The 16789-nt window shown below is 39.2% G+C and overlaps 1 protein-coding gene and 2 non-coding genes across 8 annotated transcripts; 1 reads left to right on the forward strand and 2 right to left on the reverse strand.

Annotated features, from left to right (window-relative positions):
- Positions 1-1106: 1106 nt before the first annotated feature.
- Positions 1107-1178, forward strand: trnap-agg (transfer RNA proline (anticodon AGG)). The gene has a single exon. It is a non-coding gene; the product is annotated as a tRNA-Pro (tRNA).
- Positions 1179-1413: 235 nt separating this feature from the next.
- On the reverse strand, positions 1414-1485 carry trnap-cgg (transfer RNA proline (anticodon CGG)). Its single transcript has one exon. It is a non-coding gene; the product is annotated as a tRNA-Pro (tRNA).
- Positions 1486-1674: 189 nt separating this feature from the next.
- Positions 1675-14974, reverse strand: dyrk1ab (dual-specificity tyrosine-(Y)-phosphorylation regulated kinase 1A, b). 6 transcript variants are annotated; one of them, XM_032546207.1, is made up of 12 exons: positions 14207-14974; positions 12341-12407; positions 10644-10840; positions 10271-10363; positions 9827-10015; positions 9588-9735; positions 9212-9498; positions 8971-9117; positions 8747-8887; positions 8344-8647; positions 7472-7596; positions 1675-5841 (listed from the first exon to the last, which is right to left on the reverse strand). In XM_032546207.1, the coding sequence occupies exons 3-12, from the start codon at positions 10761-10763 to the stop codon at positions 5254-5256; spliced, it is 2142 nt and encodes a 713-aa protein (XP_032402098.1). In that variant the 5' UTR covers positions 10764-10840; positions 12341-12407; positions 14207-14974; the 3' UTR covers positions 1675-5253. The 6 variants fall into 6 exon arrangements, with proteins under 6 accessions (XP_032402098.1, XP_032402097.1, XP_032402094.1 ...); XM_032546206.1 differs by having other exon boundaries at positions 12331-12407; XM_032546203.1 differs by having other exon boundaries at positions 12307-12407.
- Between the last annotated feature and the right edge of the window lie 1815 nt (positions 14975-16789).

The raw sequence follows: 16789 nt of genomic DNA on the forward strand, positions 1-16789 counted from the left end.
TATTTATTTTAGGGATAATAACTGAGATTGCTGTGCCAAAAACACAATATCTCAATTTTTAAATCTTTAAATCAAGATAAGACACAGTTTTTTATTCATTGTGTAACATGCAAACAGTCAGAGCTTTGTAAGCAAGTATACAGCAGATTTTAATGCGGCCCATGTTGTCCAAAGTGCTGTACAGCAGATCTTAAAACAATTTGAAAAATATTCTTGTTGGCTGCAAAAACCTACACCAGCATTTACAGTCAACAGAATGTTAAAATTAATTTTGAATTAGACCACAAAAATCCCGAGGGTAATGTAGTCGTATTTTTAGGTGCAGCAGAATTTTTGTGTACCTAAAACCCTAATGTAGGGAATATCTGTGTTTTAATGATACTTAATTAGCGCCAGCTGTGCACACCTGGGTCAGTCAGTCACCTAATAGAAATCTCCATCCAGAACAACTTTAGTTTCAGAAGAAGACCATTTATTTTTTATCTATATGTGATGGGAGAATCTTTAGATATATTTAACTTTCAGAGGGAGAGCATTCACAGAGCAAAAATGATTGATCTCCAAGTTGACCCATGTGATACACCACAGGAGAGCCAATGGGGGGAAAAGGGAAAAAAAATCTTTTCTAGTTTCAGGAAATGTCCTGTTGCAGAGATATGTGGTTCCAATCCATTGAAAAGAGACGACACAGTCACAACCCTTAACCTAAAATATTCTGAAGAAAACTTTCTTGGACAACTCTGCATGCGTTTAAGAAAAATGCCAGTCACAATATGGCGGTGACGTTTACGTGGAAGTCGGACGTTCATTTGGCTTTGTTCTTTAGTCATGGAGTAATGGCCTCTTTCGTATTTTTGAACGTAAAATTGTAAGTATGAAATATGTAAAGTTAAATACCATTGAAAAGGTCGATGGTTAAGTATTTATTTGTAATCCTCTCCAGCTGTCAAAGCAGCTTGACAGTTTATGCAGCTTTAATGTAGTTGTTATTATACGTGCTTCTTATAAAATTAAAGAGAAAAACGTTGTCAAAACATAGAGAAGCACGAAATTTCCGACGCACCTAGCCCCTGTTGAAGTTCTCATTGTGAGAACCCCATTTCGACGGCTCGTTGGTCTAGGGGTATGATTCTCGCTTAGGGTGCGAGAGGTCCCGGGTTCAAATCCCGGACGAGCCCTCCTTTTTTTTTTGTTTTAGTTTTATCTTATCATTCGCTTTTCAAGTTCAATAAAGTTAAGTATAAACGACACACTCTTTTACTCTGTCACAAGACTACGTGTCCAGTATACGCAAAAAAACTGTATTATGCTTCACCATTCACATTATTAAAGTGCTAGAAATCCAATTAAATATTCAAAGTTTGTAAAAGACGTACCTTTCTTTAAAATTGCAGATTTGAGCCAAAATACATAGGGCTCGTCCGGGATTTGAACCCGGGACCTCTCGCACCCGAAGCGAGAATCATACCCCTAGACCAACGAGCCACGGCGTCATCAACTGCGCAACATATCATTAAATATTCACTGAAGGCGTATCGATATACGGTTTTGATCTTGCTACAATCTTTTTCATGGACCGTCTATATGTGCGTTTTTTTCGGTATGATTTTTTTTATTTAATGCAGCAGCGGTGTTAATGTTGTCAGAAAGAAAAACAATGATGACACAAAGCGATTCAATTAACTTCTTTTATATATCATACATAAGACTGTCTTAATATAATACAAAGGGCATTGTCATAAACACAGCAAAGTCTTGACTAGATCTTACAATCTGTGGATACATGGACTTATCCTTTCCCCCATGCTGTTCAATTCTATAGTGCATGTTGCATGTACAAAAAAAGTGGGAAAAAAAAGTGAAACCAAAAAATGAAAAGAAAAAAAAAAAAGAAGAAAAAAAAAAAAAGCTAAATCCAAGTTAAATAAAAAGGATTTCAACTTCGGTTGGGTGTTCAGATATGTCGACAATTATCTGTGTTTGTGTATAACCCACAAACTCAACAGGCTTATTATGAAAGATGGAACCATTTTTTTTTTTCAACCATGTGCTTCTCATATAACCAAAAGTAAGGTTTGTGATGTACATGCACTTACAATATACCCTGTGAAAATTATTAAGGTTTGAAGATCTAGCTTTCCCTGTTTGATTCAAACCCTACCTCATAGTGTTGTCCTGATGTAGTCAAGTACCTTTGCCAAAAGGCAAGGTTTTGCCACTAAGAAAACAGGAGTTCCTGCCCACTGAATGGTCACCAAATTGACAAACATAATCAACATACCAGCAGGAGCAAGGTAGTGAGTTCTATACTTCCTTTATTAAAAAAATATAAATATATACATAAATTCTATTTCAACTATTAAAAAGGGGCTGCATTTCATGACAACTGCTCTAAATAAGAGGTCAATCAGCATGATCTGAAATAGGCGCACACTTACGAGTCACTTCAGTCAAATTTTTTTTCTTTTTTCAGTCTTTATTTTTGGAATGTTTAGTACCAGTATGAGTGCCAGTAATAAAAATCACTGACAAAAAGATCTAAATGTCTCAAATTCCGCAGGGTATGAAAATAAAAAGTAAAATAAAATGATTGCAAATCTGCAATTATCCTTGACATCCAGATCAAACCCCAATCTTCAATATAGGTAGCTTTACATTTGTGTTCGTGGAAATACCAAGCATGGCTGCTGAAAGGATGGTTTCTCTTAGAAAATGACAACAGCATGACCTGTGGCCCGCCCTTAATTGGCAAGGTGACAGTGGGCAGTTTGGTTTTTTTTTTTTTTTTAAATACTTTTGTTTTTATTTTTCAAATTTCAAAAGTGGTAAAAATGAACAACAGAACAAAGAAAGCACTTTAAAATCCCTGATATAAAAAAAAAAAAAAAATATATTCTGGTTATTGACTGTTTTGAGGACATGCATGTCTGCCTAGGCAAAGCACTGTTATGGTGGGGCTGACAAGACACCTTTTTTTTTTTTTTTTCCCTTTGAATAGGACAACAATCATGGGGATTTGCCCTACCAAAATCAGAACTATACCATTCAACACAAACTGGTTTACCACAAATACCCTTACCCTGGCAAGACAATGACAAAGTCTTGCATCACGGCAGAAACTAGCTAAGTTGACCAAATGATGTATGAAAGGCAGCAACACCCTTTGAAATAGTATGATGGGGGGAAGGGGAAAAAAAAAAAGAAAAGAAAAAAAACAACACAGAAATAGAACGCATTAGTCTCCTTTTTTTTTTTTTTTCAAACCATCAGCCTCCATCTTGCTACTCTGTAGCCTGCAGAGTAACTACCAAGTTCTCTAACATACCAAAGTTTTTTTTTCCGTTTTTTTCTTCTTTTTTTTTAAAGACTCCCAAAATAATCTACCAATTTAATATGGAAAAAGGTTTTGGTAAAACGTTGCAAACAAATCTGGCCAGAATACACGATAGCCAAACGGTCTCCAGTTTTGCTAAAAGTAAATATATTGCAGCTGTTTTGTGTTGACATTAAAATAAGATCTCGATAAACTTTGCGTCAAAGTGGTGAACTGCTACATTATTGGTTACAGACACCTATATGCTATAAAACAACTGCTTTGGTATAAAAACATATCCAAAGGGAAAATAAATTCTTGTAAAATTCACAGCATAATTTGAGGAGAAAAAAAGGCAGTCACTTTACTCTTTTTTTGTTTGTTTGTTTTGTTTTCTTTTTTTTTTTCTTTTTCTTCAGTTTCCATGTTTTGGATGGAGAGACTTGTGCGGGTGGTTCTGATGAGGGACTACATGCAAAAAGGGGGAGGGGGGGAGGAAATAAAAAAAAAAAACAACAACAAAAAAACAAAACAAAAAAAAAAAAAGGTAGACTCTGGAATAGAAAGTTCTTTCCATTGCAAAATCCTTAACCAGTGAATTTCAAGGAAGTAATGTTTAGGAGGTTGTTGTGTACAATAAGACCCTGTTATGTGGGGCCCCTGCTGAAGACGAAATCTTTGTCGAGAAAGGCCTCAGATTACCATTCTTATTTACCTTTTCTAAGTTGTTTTAAATTTCCTTAAAGAATTAAGGGCTGTCTAGAGAGAAAGAGAGAGAGAGAGAAAGAGAAAAAAAATAGAGAAAAGCCATCTTAATTCAAATGATAATGTCCAGCTCCATTTCCATTCCAAGTCCATGAGTCATAAGGCCAAAGGGTTATCTAGAACCAGCCGCTGACTGTCTTCCTTTAACTGGGCCGGATCCTTTCGTCTCCTGTGCCCCGTCGCTGCTCTTCGCCTGTGTCGGGCCCCCGCGCCCCCCGGGTTGCGTCTTGTCGGGGACAACAGGGCCTCTAGGCCTGAGGTGGTGGGGTGGGGTGGGGTCTGGGGGTGGTGGTGGTTGTTGTTGTTGGTTGTGGTGGTGGTGCTTCCCTCCTCCTTTTTGAACGCCGGCTGGTGTCAGTATCCGACCTCCCACTCCCCCCCTCCCCAGTGGGAATCCCTCCCCCCCCCACCAGGCCAGCACACGGGCTCCACCGCTATGTGCTCCCCTTTAACAGAGTCACACACACACAAAAGAAGGGGGAAAAAAAAGACCAACAACAAGAAATATCACCGCAAAAACACTTCCCCCTTGTTGTCAAGCTACAGGATTTACAAGCAGCTTTTATGTGAAATTTCAGTTTTAAAAAATAAAAAGGGCAAAAATAATTACTGACCGAGTGGAAGAGTAATGTCAGGCGCTCCACAGTTTGAACCTAAAGAGGACGCCGGAGCATTTCTTCACCAACAAGCTAGCTGAGAGACGAGCTCCGACCTTTGCTCTTGAAATGCTCCTCCAAAACAAAGACATTTTTTGCCACATAATACCATATGGTGATTACTTTGTGGTTACATGAAACTGGTGAAATGGTAAGATGGATGTCTCAATCTCACTATGGTTATTCCGCAGTATTATTTTGTGCCTAATGATTGCAAAGGAAACAAACAAAAAAAACAACAAAAAAAAAAAAACAAACAAAACAAAAATAAAAAAAAAAAGATAAAAATTACATATATTCTTTTTAACAAAGGGTTTGTTGTTTTTTTTTTCTCTGTAGAAGCGGTTCAGTGATATCTCCCTTCTGACGTGAGCAGCTTTTTGTTCTCAACACACCTTGTAGTAAAAAACACCACCTTTAAAAATGACGCACGGGGGGAGAGGAGGAGGGAAAGGAAAGAAAAAAAATAAAGAAAAAAAAAAAAAACAAACAAAACACACAGCCAAATTGTCAGTGCAGTCACGAACTGGCCATAGAACTCTGCTGCACACATACTCCAGTCATTGGAGACTCCTCCCGGTCCATGCCCTGCCTCATGCCCAGGTGGCCTTCTGCTAGGTAATGGCCAGGCCCCGTGTTCGTGCCCATGGAGAATGCAGGGTGCGCTGCCATTCCAGTCTCCTGCCGTGGGTTCGAGAAGGCACCTAGCCCCATGCTCAGCCCACCGTTCTGACCAAAGTCAAGGGCTCCGGCGGGCAAGTGGCGGAGCTGGTAGGCCTGGTTCCCATGGTTCCCAGTGGAAGAGGACGATGTCGAGGAAGAGGAGGCAGAGGAAGACAGGGAGGTCATGGACAGGTGGCCGTGCACCACCTCCATGGAGTCCTGCGTCGAAGAGCTGTGTGTCGGGGAGGTGTAGTGGCGCGGGCGCGGACGCGTCGCCATCATCTGCCCGTGGTGGTGGTGGAAATGGGAGTGGGGGTGCAGGGCCTTGGGGTGCTGGGGGGGAACGTGGAAGGTGGTCTCCTGGACTGGGTGGGTTTCTCCAGTGACTGACTCGGGTCCGACGCCGCCTCCCCACACCAGTGGGGGTGGGTAAGGCTGTCTTGCCTGTGAGTGGCAGGTGAGAGAGAGGAGTCAGTATCACACAACCTAAAACAACCTGAGTCCACCTGGTTGTACCCACTCTGACATCCAATACTGTCGAGGTTTTCCCCCAGAAAGCCTGCTATGCCCAGCGGTAGGTGCAGGTCACCAGCAGCCAGCCATATTTTTGTGTCAACTTTTTTTTTTTTTTTAAAGTTACAAAAATTCAGAGCTGCACAAGCAGACACCATAATTTAAAAACAATACCATGCAGACACGGCACAACTGGTGCGTACCCCCCTCACGCCCACTATGAACTTAGCCTGATCCATCTTTGGGACGATAGTGGTGACGGTGGGGTGACTTTGCCCTGCAATCGCCAGGTTGCTGGTTCAATCCTCACACCACCCAGGTGTACTTGCATGGCAGCTTTGTGGGGTGGCAAGTAAAGCCTGGCAGCCCACCAGGCTTATAATACATTGGGGGAAACCCTGAATGAGGTCGTGTTCTATATCGTCACCTTCCTAAAACAATGGCCCAAATCACTTTTGGTAAGAAATGTCTTTCCTGTTAGGAAGGTGATGATATTCTTCTATTCATTAAATTCAATTATTCTTCTTTTTCATGTCTTTGAGTGTCCTAATAAAGCACTTCATCAGTCTGATGTCATTTCATTTCTCCTAGTGTAAAGTAAGGAAATACTCCAAAAAATAGTAACTAGTATTTTTTTGATTTGATCTGGGATCCTAATTTGTCACAAAAGAGTCAACCGGTTCAAACTGGAGTCAGAAACAAATGAACGGAAAAGAATATGATTTGAAGGTAATCACATTCAAACTTTTGAATGTGATTACCTTTAAGAAAGACACAAAGGAGAATATTTGTGTCTAAGGCGTTTTCTGCCACAATTCAATAAAATACTTCACTACAAAAGAAAATAAATTTGTATGACATGGTTTAATTTACATTGGCTTGTTTTAATAATCGAGGAATAGAAGTAGAAAGTGACAAAATGGAAATGTGTAGGTATAAAATTGGCCACATGAGAAATGACCTGCAGCCTTTTCTTAAAGTTCTTTTGTGCATTTCAACGTTTCACCCTTATTAGATCAACATCTTTGCATTACAATGTCAATGAAGCAGAAATGTGTTTTTCCAGATAACCAATGTGTTGCGTTAAAAATAATGACGTTTTAAAAACTGCAAAACGTTTTTAGAATGATGTAAAACTTTATGAAGCAGTGCATGGTGGGTATTTTTGACATGGTAAAAGTTTTTCTTATTGGAACTATCAACTGTAGTAAATAACCTATAAAAAAAAGACAAAATAAAAGTAATCCAACATGTGAGATATAAACACTACACTCTCAACAGAGGCCAAATTATTTCTTTAAGACATTAAATTGGAAAAAGCTTTTTTAAGCAAATGTTAAAATCTTTTGAATGAACCAAAACAATATTATAATATTTTACAATATGACACCTATTATATCAATATTAAAACTTCTAATTCCAATATAGCAACATTAGAAAACCTCATTTGAAAGAAGAGATCCAAACTTTGTAACTTCATTAGAATGGAATTAATGTTTTCTGTTACATTTTAAGAAAAATGAAAGAGCAAGTCAAAAATCTTTCCGACTGACTAACTGACCTGTGGACAGAGGCTGTCACCATCCATGGCAGGCATGGTCGTGCCAAAGTGTCCTCCACTGTGCAAGTGGTGATGGGTAGGGTCTGATCTCGCTCTGCCACTGGTACTAGTTCCAGACGATCCTCCTGAGTGTAAACAACAAGTGTCACAAGCACAACTTCATCAGCCTCAACCATGTTCTCTGGCTATAACGTTAAAATAATGGATAAAGTAAATGGCAAGTAGCTGGAAAGACGATGCACCAAACCTTAAATATGATTACTAAATTATCTTGAAACCAAACTTGCAAACTATCACAATCAGAGATGTACCAGTCAATTGGTATTGGACAATATTCCATTGATTTTTAACACCTATTGTGTGAAATTTTAGATTTGTTGCTGCCTAAATTACACCTAAATTTCCCCTTTGTGGCATAATAAAAGCTATTTCTATTCTGATCTGGTCAGTGATTGGCAAGTCTAATCACAAAAAAAGGAACTTCTTGCCATCTTCAGAGTACTTTGAATTGGTCAAACATCCAAAAGCTTAATGCCTAAACTAGGATAATCTTGTGATTTATTTATCTTTTGTAGAGAAAGAAGCTACCACTTCAACCAAATCACCAACATCATCTCATTCTAAGCAACAACTCTTTGAAGAATCTTGAGTGAATATGAGTTACAACAGAATTTAATTTCCCTATGGGACCAATAAAGTATTTTTGAATTCTTTTTTGTGCTACTTTAACCAAAAAAACAAAAACAAAAGAAAAGACAACAGGAGTTAAGAAGTCAAATATCAAAGAAAAGTAAAAACTGGTAAAAAGCCAGAAAAGGCAATGATTGGTGCATCTCTAATCGGGGCGTGTCCCTGCTTCCGGTGACCTCTACCTGAACTTGAAGAGGTGCTGGAGGTGGTTCCCGAAGACTGGGACTGTTCTAACGCGGGGCTCGTAGACACGCTACTGCTCGTATTGGTCCCCTCGTCCGCAGTCTTCTTGAAGAAGCTGTGCTGCAGGGCGTAGTAGGGCTGGATGCGACTCTTGGGGTCGTAGTCCAACATCCGAAGAATCAGGTCCTTGAACTTCAAGTAGTCAGCAACGGCGTGGCCGGACTCCCCCGCCCGCCGGCCACCTGGACCCCCTGTTTCCACACCGAGGATGGAGTGGAGCTTCCGCGAAGCTGGAGGTTTATACTGTGGAAAAATGAAAAAGATTTAATAAAAACGACGAAAATTTAAAACGCAAATATTTTTAAAATAGTTTTCGGTTCATAAGAAGAAACTCGGCTTCACCCTTTTGCCATCTTTGGTCTTCTTAACACTCCATGTACCATCCGAAAGCTTCTCAAAGAACTTCCTGGCTTTGGGGGCTAGGTCCATTATGTGATTAGGTGGGATGCCAAGAACCTCAACTATTTTGTTCATCTGGTCAACCTGGTGGAAAAAAAAAAAAAAGATTAATTAATCACGTTATACATCATAAATCCTGAGGCAGAACATAACTAGTAATCTTTTACCTCATTGGCTCCACTAAAGAGAGGTTCTCCAGTATGCATCTCTACCAAGATGCAACCCAAGGACCACATGTCGATGGCCAGGTCGTAGGGCATTCCCAGCAGCACCTCTGGGGAACGGTAGAAGCGACTCTGGATATATTGGTAAATCTACACAGAAAGGGAGAAGAAGAAAAACAATAAACAAACGAGAAGCTTCATCACTCATCTTTATCACAGATAAAGACGACCTGCGGCTTCATACCCTTTGTCCCAGTTGGCATGAGCTGCCAAAGTCCACTATTTTGATGGCGCTCCTCTTGGGGTTGCAGAGGAGAATGTTCTCCGGCTTCAGGTCACAGTGGATGATGCTGAGCTCAGGCGTGGCCAGGAAGAGTAGTGCCGTGCATAGCTGCTGGGCAAACTTCCGGGTGAGGTTGAGCGAGACGCCGCGGAAGTTGGTGTTTCGGAGCAGGTCGTAGAGGTTGTACGAAAGCATCTCGAACACGAGGCAGAGGTGGTTCCGAAACATGAAGTGTCGCTTTAGGTGAACTGCAGCAAAGCAAGTTGGAATTTTATTTTCTTTTTCTTTTAGTAAAAGCGAAAGAAAGCCGTGTTTTGGCCAGACTGGGAGTACGTACCGATGTAGTATTTCATCTCGGTGTCATGTTTGTTCATCAGCTCCAGGAGGCGCACTTCTATTTGGGCTTGGTTGAGGAAAGCCTTCTTGTTCTTAATGATCTTAATGGCGACCCATTCTTGCTCTACTCGGTCGTACGCTTTTACAACCTGAGGGGGAAATTTTTACCAAATCTTTACACTGGGCAAAAATAACCTTTTTTAAATAAGTATTTTTAATCACATTAACTTTTAAACTCACCTGTCCGAATGACCCTTTTCCTATCAAGGAATCAATCTCATAACGGTCCATCCACTTCTCCCCATTCTTGACGATGTAGTCGTAGTTATCATCGTCATAGCCATCATTAAAGACTTTCCTCTCCTTTTTGTGACTGGAGTCTTCACCCTGACCCTGTTGGTGCCGTCTCTTCTTTTTTGCATAATACACCTGTGAATTCACAGATGAAACCACATAAAAATCACACACAGAGCAACTATGACAATTGACTACGATTTAGCTTTTAAAAGTTTATTTACAACATTGTTTAATCTGGCATTTTGCTTTATTAATCACTCTATTTTGGGCTTGCAAATTACATTTAGAAATTCTCTCAGTTTGCATGACCAGGTCAAATTGTTTACACGTTTAAATGGTAAAATCTAACAGAACTGGATGGAGTGAAACAAAAATAAGCATACTAACCTCATTGATGTGTTTGTATGTTTTGATAAGGTCAATGGAGAGCTTCCTCAGGGGAGCTGAAGTTGGGTCACGAAAGCACTGGGGCATGTGCCTCTGGAGTGTCAAAAGTAGAAAAATTTTTTTAATAAAAAACACAACGGATTAAAAATAAATAAATAACATCACATTTATTAACTTTACATATCATTTAATTTTAAAATGAGTAATTCAGCACAACATGACTAAATTGAAGGGGACACTATTTGACAGGCTGCTACTTTTGCCTAGTGACAGAGGGAAAAAAGAGGGAAGCAGTGTTGCACGTTACAGTAAGTACGACGGTTCTCCTAAGTGTTTTAAATCCAAGGGGTGCAGCAGGATGGGGTTAGGATACCTGATTGGCAGTGAGCTGTGGTGTCTGGTCGCTGTACGGTAAGACCGTAACAGATTGGTCAGTGCTTGGCTGGTGGCGGTCACTGTACTGCTGGTGCGTATGGGGCATTGGAGCAGCCATCTGAAGACCAGCAGTGTGTAAAGAAAAAGAGGGCGCAAGCCGGACGGACGAAGGTTTGCATGCTTAAGTCTCTCCTCCTGGGAGAAATTAACACTGTTAGAAGTTGCATTGATTCACACATAGAATTTATTAAAAACACAAGCAAGGAAAAGGTATTCATTTACATATGAATCAATTGCACATAATTTATGTAGCATCAGATTTCTTTTGTCTACAAATAAAACAGATAAAGGATTCAATCTTACTGTATGGGCACAATATAAACAAAACCTTTATTTGGCTGAATGGGGCAAATATGAACAAAAAATTTTAATTTATAAATTTATCTTTATGTATAAAAGACATTTACAAAATGCAATAAAGTGTAACATTTACACCTTGCTAAATTTATAAAGCCCAGACATAAGAAATACACATTAAAAGACGTGAAGAATAACAAAAGATCAGTAAATTGTTAAAATAATTGTCAGTTTAATAAATACCAATGATTTATTAAACATGTTTAAAAAATAAAAAGCATTCCAGTATAAAGAAAATATAAAATAAAACAGCAATAAATCAACCTTTGTGAGGAAAAGGGAGAAAAACAGCAGGTTTAGCAGTGAGAAGGGGTGAAAACACAGCATCTCCACACTGTACAGTGAATCATCCTTCATTTTAAGCCAGAAGGAATCAAAAAATTATTAAATAGCATGTTCAGCTATCAGCATCTCTCTCCAGACAACACAATTCACCAGTGCTACACAGTAACCACTATTCAGAATCCCAGCAACAGCACCTAATTAGCATAGCCTATCACCACAGAGATACAGCGTGATTTGGCAAGCCCATCAATGCACAGACCAATCACAACGCAGTATGCAAATAGCCTACTTTTGTTGCCAGGGCAGAGCTGCTCCCATTTTCCAATGAGAAAACAAGAAATAAACAAGAAATAAAATTGAACTTTGGCACACTTAGACGTTGCTTTCAACACAAGAGCCTGACAGCAAAATAGCTGCACAGCCCAAAACCTGCACTCCATCTAAGAGCGTTAGAAAGCTGACCCAGCTATGGAAAAGCATAAAAAAAAAAAAAAATCAAAAAAAAATCCCCACATCCACTGGCAGAAAGAAGAGGAACTGTAAGATGATAGACCACAGAGCAGCAACGCATCTGAGGACTAGCACATACCTTTTTTCCCCCCCCTTTCCTATCCATTGTATTGTCATATTTACATTTACAAACCCGAAAATAGATTTATGTTAGCTCTTAAAAATGCACTAGATGAACATAAGCAGTTTAAGAAAAATAAAAACAGGGATATTTTATGAGGAGGTCATTTTCAATGATTATTCTGCTTTTTAAAAACATATTAACGCCTTTGAGCACTATTCCTATTCCACTATTTTATATATATATATATATATATATATATATATATATATATATATATTTTTTTTTTTCTGATTTAAAATTGTACTAAAATGTTGGATCAGAAATTGAATTTAAAGCAGCCGCACAAGGGGAGAAGGAAAAAATGAAATGTAATCTATGCCCCCACCAATGGGTTTAAGGTTTCCCATACATCAGCTAACCTGGATGCATCTTCTGTAAAATTTCATATCATCCTGGGAGGAGAGTCCAGCAGCAAACCACAATCCACTATAAAGGATAAAAACACAAATATTACAAACCTTTACTGCTCATGTTTCATCTAATTGCGCTGAAGTGAGAACTTTAGTTGGGGAAAAGGTGAGAAACGGACAGACGAAAAGGACACCCCGAAAACTTTTTTAAGTGCGTCGGGTGCGCCAGGATCCTGTGGGAGTTCGACTACTGAAGATACAATTCCTTATTTAAAAAAAAAAAAAAATACATATATAAAATTTAAAAAGTGAGTTTATTGTGGTTCAAAGAGAAATATATGTAATTAATAAAAAAAAAGGACATAGAGTTGCTGTAAAATAAATAAACAAATGCTGAAGAATAAATTAGCTTAGAGAAGCTCAGAGCCCTGAACAGTGGAATAGGAATTATTACTGCTGAAGGCCTAAAAGAAGGTTGCTCTCCTCTCAGTACACATGCTATTTAAAATCTGCTATTTATGACACGAAATCATCTTAAAATAGGCAGTTGTTAGCCATAACCCTGGTGGAGCAGCTATATTTACAATATAGGTCTTTGCAAAATTACCAAGAACTGAAATATATAAACTTTGGTTTACATTTTATTTTATAAACACATCAGCTAGCATTAAACTAAGACAACTATGGGTTTCATTTTATAATTAAAAAAACTGTATAATAAAAGTCCAGGTTAGAGGATTGAAACTGTAATGGCAAAGAAAAGCCCTTTTTGTAAGCACACTTGTAGCTTTTTTTTTTTTTTTTTAAGTTTCTTCTAAAACGTCTGCTAGATCCTTAATGTTCAGTACTAACGTGTGAACAGTTCCTTTCCTGGCTCTAGTCATTACGGCATCCGCAGGCCTATTTATGTGTAAATATAACGATGGTTAGCTCGATATTAGAAGCCGAATTATGCCATAAAGAGATGGATAGAGATCCCAGCAACGAGCCTGTGTGTCATCTTCTCACGCCCAACCGATAGATCCATTCCAAAGCTGAATCAAACAGAACTCATCCTAACAATTAAAAAAAAAAAAAAGGAAAAGAAAGCCCCAATGTAAATAGACGCATCCCGAGTGGCTCTGTACTTACAGAAGATTGGGTAGATCTCGTCATGGTTAGAATTTGGGATGCATATTCAGAGTTAATTTCCCCACCTCTCTTGCTACATATCGTTCGTGGGAGACTCGAAATCCTCAAATAGATGACAAACGGATTCGGGCTCACGTTACCGTTAGCAGACCGACTAGCTAACGCTGTCGTCGTTACCCTGAAAACTGCGGGACAGACGAGCATATCTGCTCACCAACCCGACGTTAGCTGGTGACGCTGTGTTCAAGCCAGCGGGCTGTGGGGCCCATTCAGCTGGTTCGTCAACAAGTCAACGCTGACCATTAGCCGGGTTAGCTCAATTAGAACGGTTAAACCCGAAACATACCCCCCGATATTACCAAAGTTAAGCACTGACAGCAGATCAAATCGTGTGAGGTAAGCTAACAGAGCTTCAATCATACAATGACAAGGTCTAATATAGCAGGGCTAGCAGTAACGGTGCCAGTATGACACTCCGTCCAAACTCAGACATATAACTCACAGTCAGCTGGGATGCTCCTCCTGTCCGACATTACAATCCATCCCTTGACCTACTGACTGAAAACAAACGTTAAGCAGAACCGAATTCGCGAATTGTTAGCTAGCCGCCACACCAAAAAAAAGCTACCATTTTCAACTTCACTACCGCGTCCATCATTGTTAACCATTCGCACAGCACACACATCAGAGAAAAGGCAATAAATGAACGATAAATACGCAACAGGACAGCATGAAATTGCTCACCTCTGATGGCACGATCTTCATTTAAAGTCCAATCAACTGTATGATGAGGAAACTTATCCAGTTCGAGATTCTCCCCTCCCTGTACGGGTTAGCGAGTAAATCCAATCCCCCGTCCTCTGGCCGGCAAAAAAACTCCTAAAAAAACTCGTCAGTCATATCCTGTGTGCGCTTCATGTCCAAGGTTGCGATGACCAACATCCACGATCGGAGCAAATTTATCAAATGTTTTTAAATCAGCTGATGACAAGCAACATGCTAACTAGCTCTAGCTGACAAAATGAACGCAGCTAACGTTAGCCGCTTGCCCTGACTACTAGCCTGAAGCTAACGACTGTAGCTGCCTCTAAATAAACGTTACGCCAAATTCTGATTTAACGCCGTCTTTGCAGCCAATGCGTCGGTCTCTTCGACGGGCACGACAACGCGGTTACATCCAGAGCATCCTAGTCACCGAACAGAAGCGGCGTCCTCTTATAATTTTTGGTCAGGAATTTTGTGTCAATTTTCACAAAATGGCGCGCGGTCCAAACCTGCGCAGTGAACCGGCCCGGTGGACCAGAGACACGGACAACTGAGTTAGAGCGGCGCCGCCTAATTATTCCCAACTCCGTTAAAACGTCGGCCCCTCGATCTTCTTAATCCGTTTCAGTAGACGCGTTTCGAAATCCGAAAACTTGAAACATATATCCACTGACAGCATTATTCCGGCGGGAAGGGAGAACATTTGAAAAAGACTGAGCTGGGGGGGGAAAAAAAGCCTCCTGACAAAATGGCGATGCTCTAGCTTGTTGCCATGGCAACTGTCAATCAAAAAAAAAAAAAAAAAGAAGAGGACCCGGATGTACCAATGACGAATAAATTCTGAGCTCGCCAGCGTTACAGCGCTCACACACACAAACTGAGGGAGACTCTTTACAAATAATAGAAATGAAGTAATAATGATGATAATAATACTGTTGTGGGATATATTCTACTGTTCTTTTTATTGAAAATGTTAAATAAAAATAAAATGTGGTAATAAGTGAAGTGAGACGGGACTTTGTCCGTATAATTGTAACCATGCATGACAGTCAGTTGAATAAAAGAAATATAAAAATATAAACATAATACATGAAAGCAATCGATTAAACTGACAATTGTATATATGCATAAAAATGAATAATTGCTTTCATTCATTTTTATTTTTATTTATTTTATCTTCAATTTATTTGTGATGTTTAAATAAAGAACATTGTGTATGTACAGTGATGTGAAAAAGTGTTTGACCCCTTCCTAATTTCCTTATTTTCGCATGTTTGTCACATCTTTCAGAACAATCAAACCTATTAAATATCAGTCAAAGACAACACCAGCAAACACAAAATGCAGATTTTAAATGAAGATGTTTGTCATTAAGGAAGAAAAAAAAATCTAAACCTATGGCCTTGTATGAAAAAGTGACTGCCACCTAAACCTAATAACTGACTGGGCCACCTTTAGCAGTGGCAAATTCAATTCAAATTTAAATTCAAATTCAAAAATGCCTTATTAAATGTTGCTTTAACTTATTTCAAAGTTCTTCAACAGCTGCAATAAAATGTTTGCGATAACTTGCAAAGCAGTAGAGGAATTTTGGCCCATTTTGCAGAATTGTGAAATTCCATCACATCGGAGGGTTTTCGGGCAGGAACTGCATTTTTAAAGCCGACTAGGCCAGTCTAAACTCTTTATTTTGTTTTTCTTCAGTCATTCAGAGATGGACTTCCTGGTGTGTTTTGGATCATTGTCCTGCTGCAAAGCCCAAGTTGGTTTCAGCTTGAGGTCACAAACAGATGGCCGGACATTCTCCTTCAGGATTTTTTTGGTAGACAGCAGAATCCATGGATCCATTTATCACAGCAAATCTTCTGGGTCCTAAAGCAGCAAAACATCCCCAGACCGACACTTTTACTGTGAGTACGATGTTCTTTTTCTGAAACGAGGTGTTACTTCTACCCCGCAGCTAGTAGGACACACACCTTCCTAAAGAGTTCAATTTTAGTCTTATCAGCCTACAGAATGTGTTCCTAAAAGTCTTGGGAATCATCAAGATGCCTTCTGGAAAAAATAAGACGTGTTTTAATGTTGTTTTTGCTCAGCAGCGGTTTTCATCTTGCAACCATTTTTCTCCTGTCTCTACGGTCAAAAAAATGGACACTACTCATAACTGAGGGAAGTGAGGCCTGAAGTTCCTTGGAGTCATTGTTGCTACTCTCTTGGTAGATATGTTATATATGTGGTTTATAATTAAGATTAAAGGAAAGTATTTTGTTATATGAACAGAAACAAAACAGGTTCCATGCCAGGTCCAGGCAATTACGATACGACACAAAACCAAAATATAACAAAAAAACAAAATAAAATCTCAACATCAAAGTCTAGATGTTCAGAATATATTCAAATGATTTGTAAATAAAAAAAACAGCACTCATTCAGGTTTTATAAAATTTATTAAAGGTCATCTAAAGAAGATAAAATAATAGCGATGTTTTGTTTTACTTTCACCTTATTGGTAGAGTCAAGTAATTTTTTTTGTTTCAACATGTCCAAGACAGAACACATCTA

This window comes from Xiphophorus hellerii, chromosome 18 (assembly GCF_003331165.1).
Source record: "Xiphophorus hellerii strain 12219 chromosome 18, Xiphophorus_hellerii-4.1, whole genome shotgun sequence".
NCBI lineage: Eukaryota > Metazoa > Chordata > Actinopteri > Cyprinodontiformes > Poeciliidae > Xiphophorus > Xiphophorus hellerii.

What these genes read in the sequence shown, in the direction of transcription:
- dyrk1ab (XM_032546202.1), bottom strand. Translation starts at nt 10,763, where the DNA reads ATGGCTGCTCCAATGCCCCATACGCACCAGCAGTACAGTGACCGCCAC. An exon ending in CATACAAACACATCAATGAG is followed by an intron (nt 10,016 to 10,270) that starts GTTAGTATGCTT and finishes GTGAATTCACAG; the next exon opens with GTGTATTATGCAAAAAAGAA. An exon ending in AGACCAAAGATGGCAAAAGG is followed by an intron (nt 8,648 to 8,746) that starts GTGAAGCCGAGT and finishes ATTTTTCCACAG; the next exon opens with TATAAACCTCCAGCTTCGCG.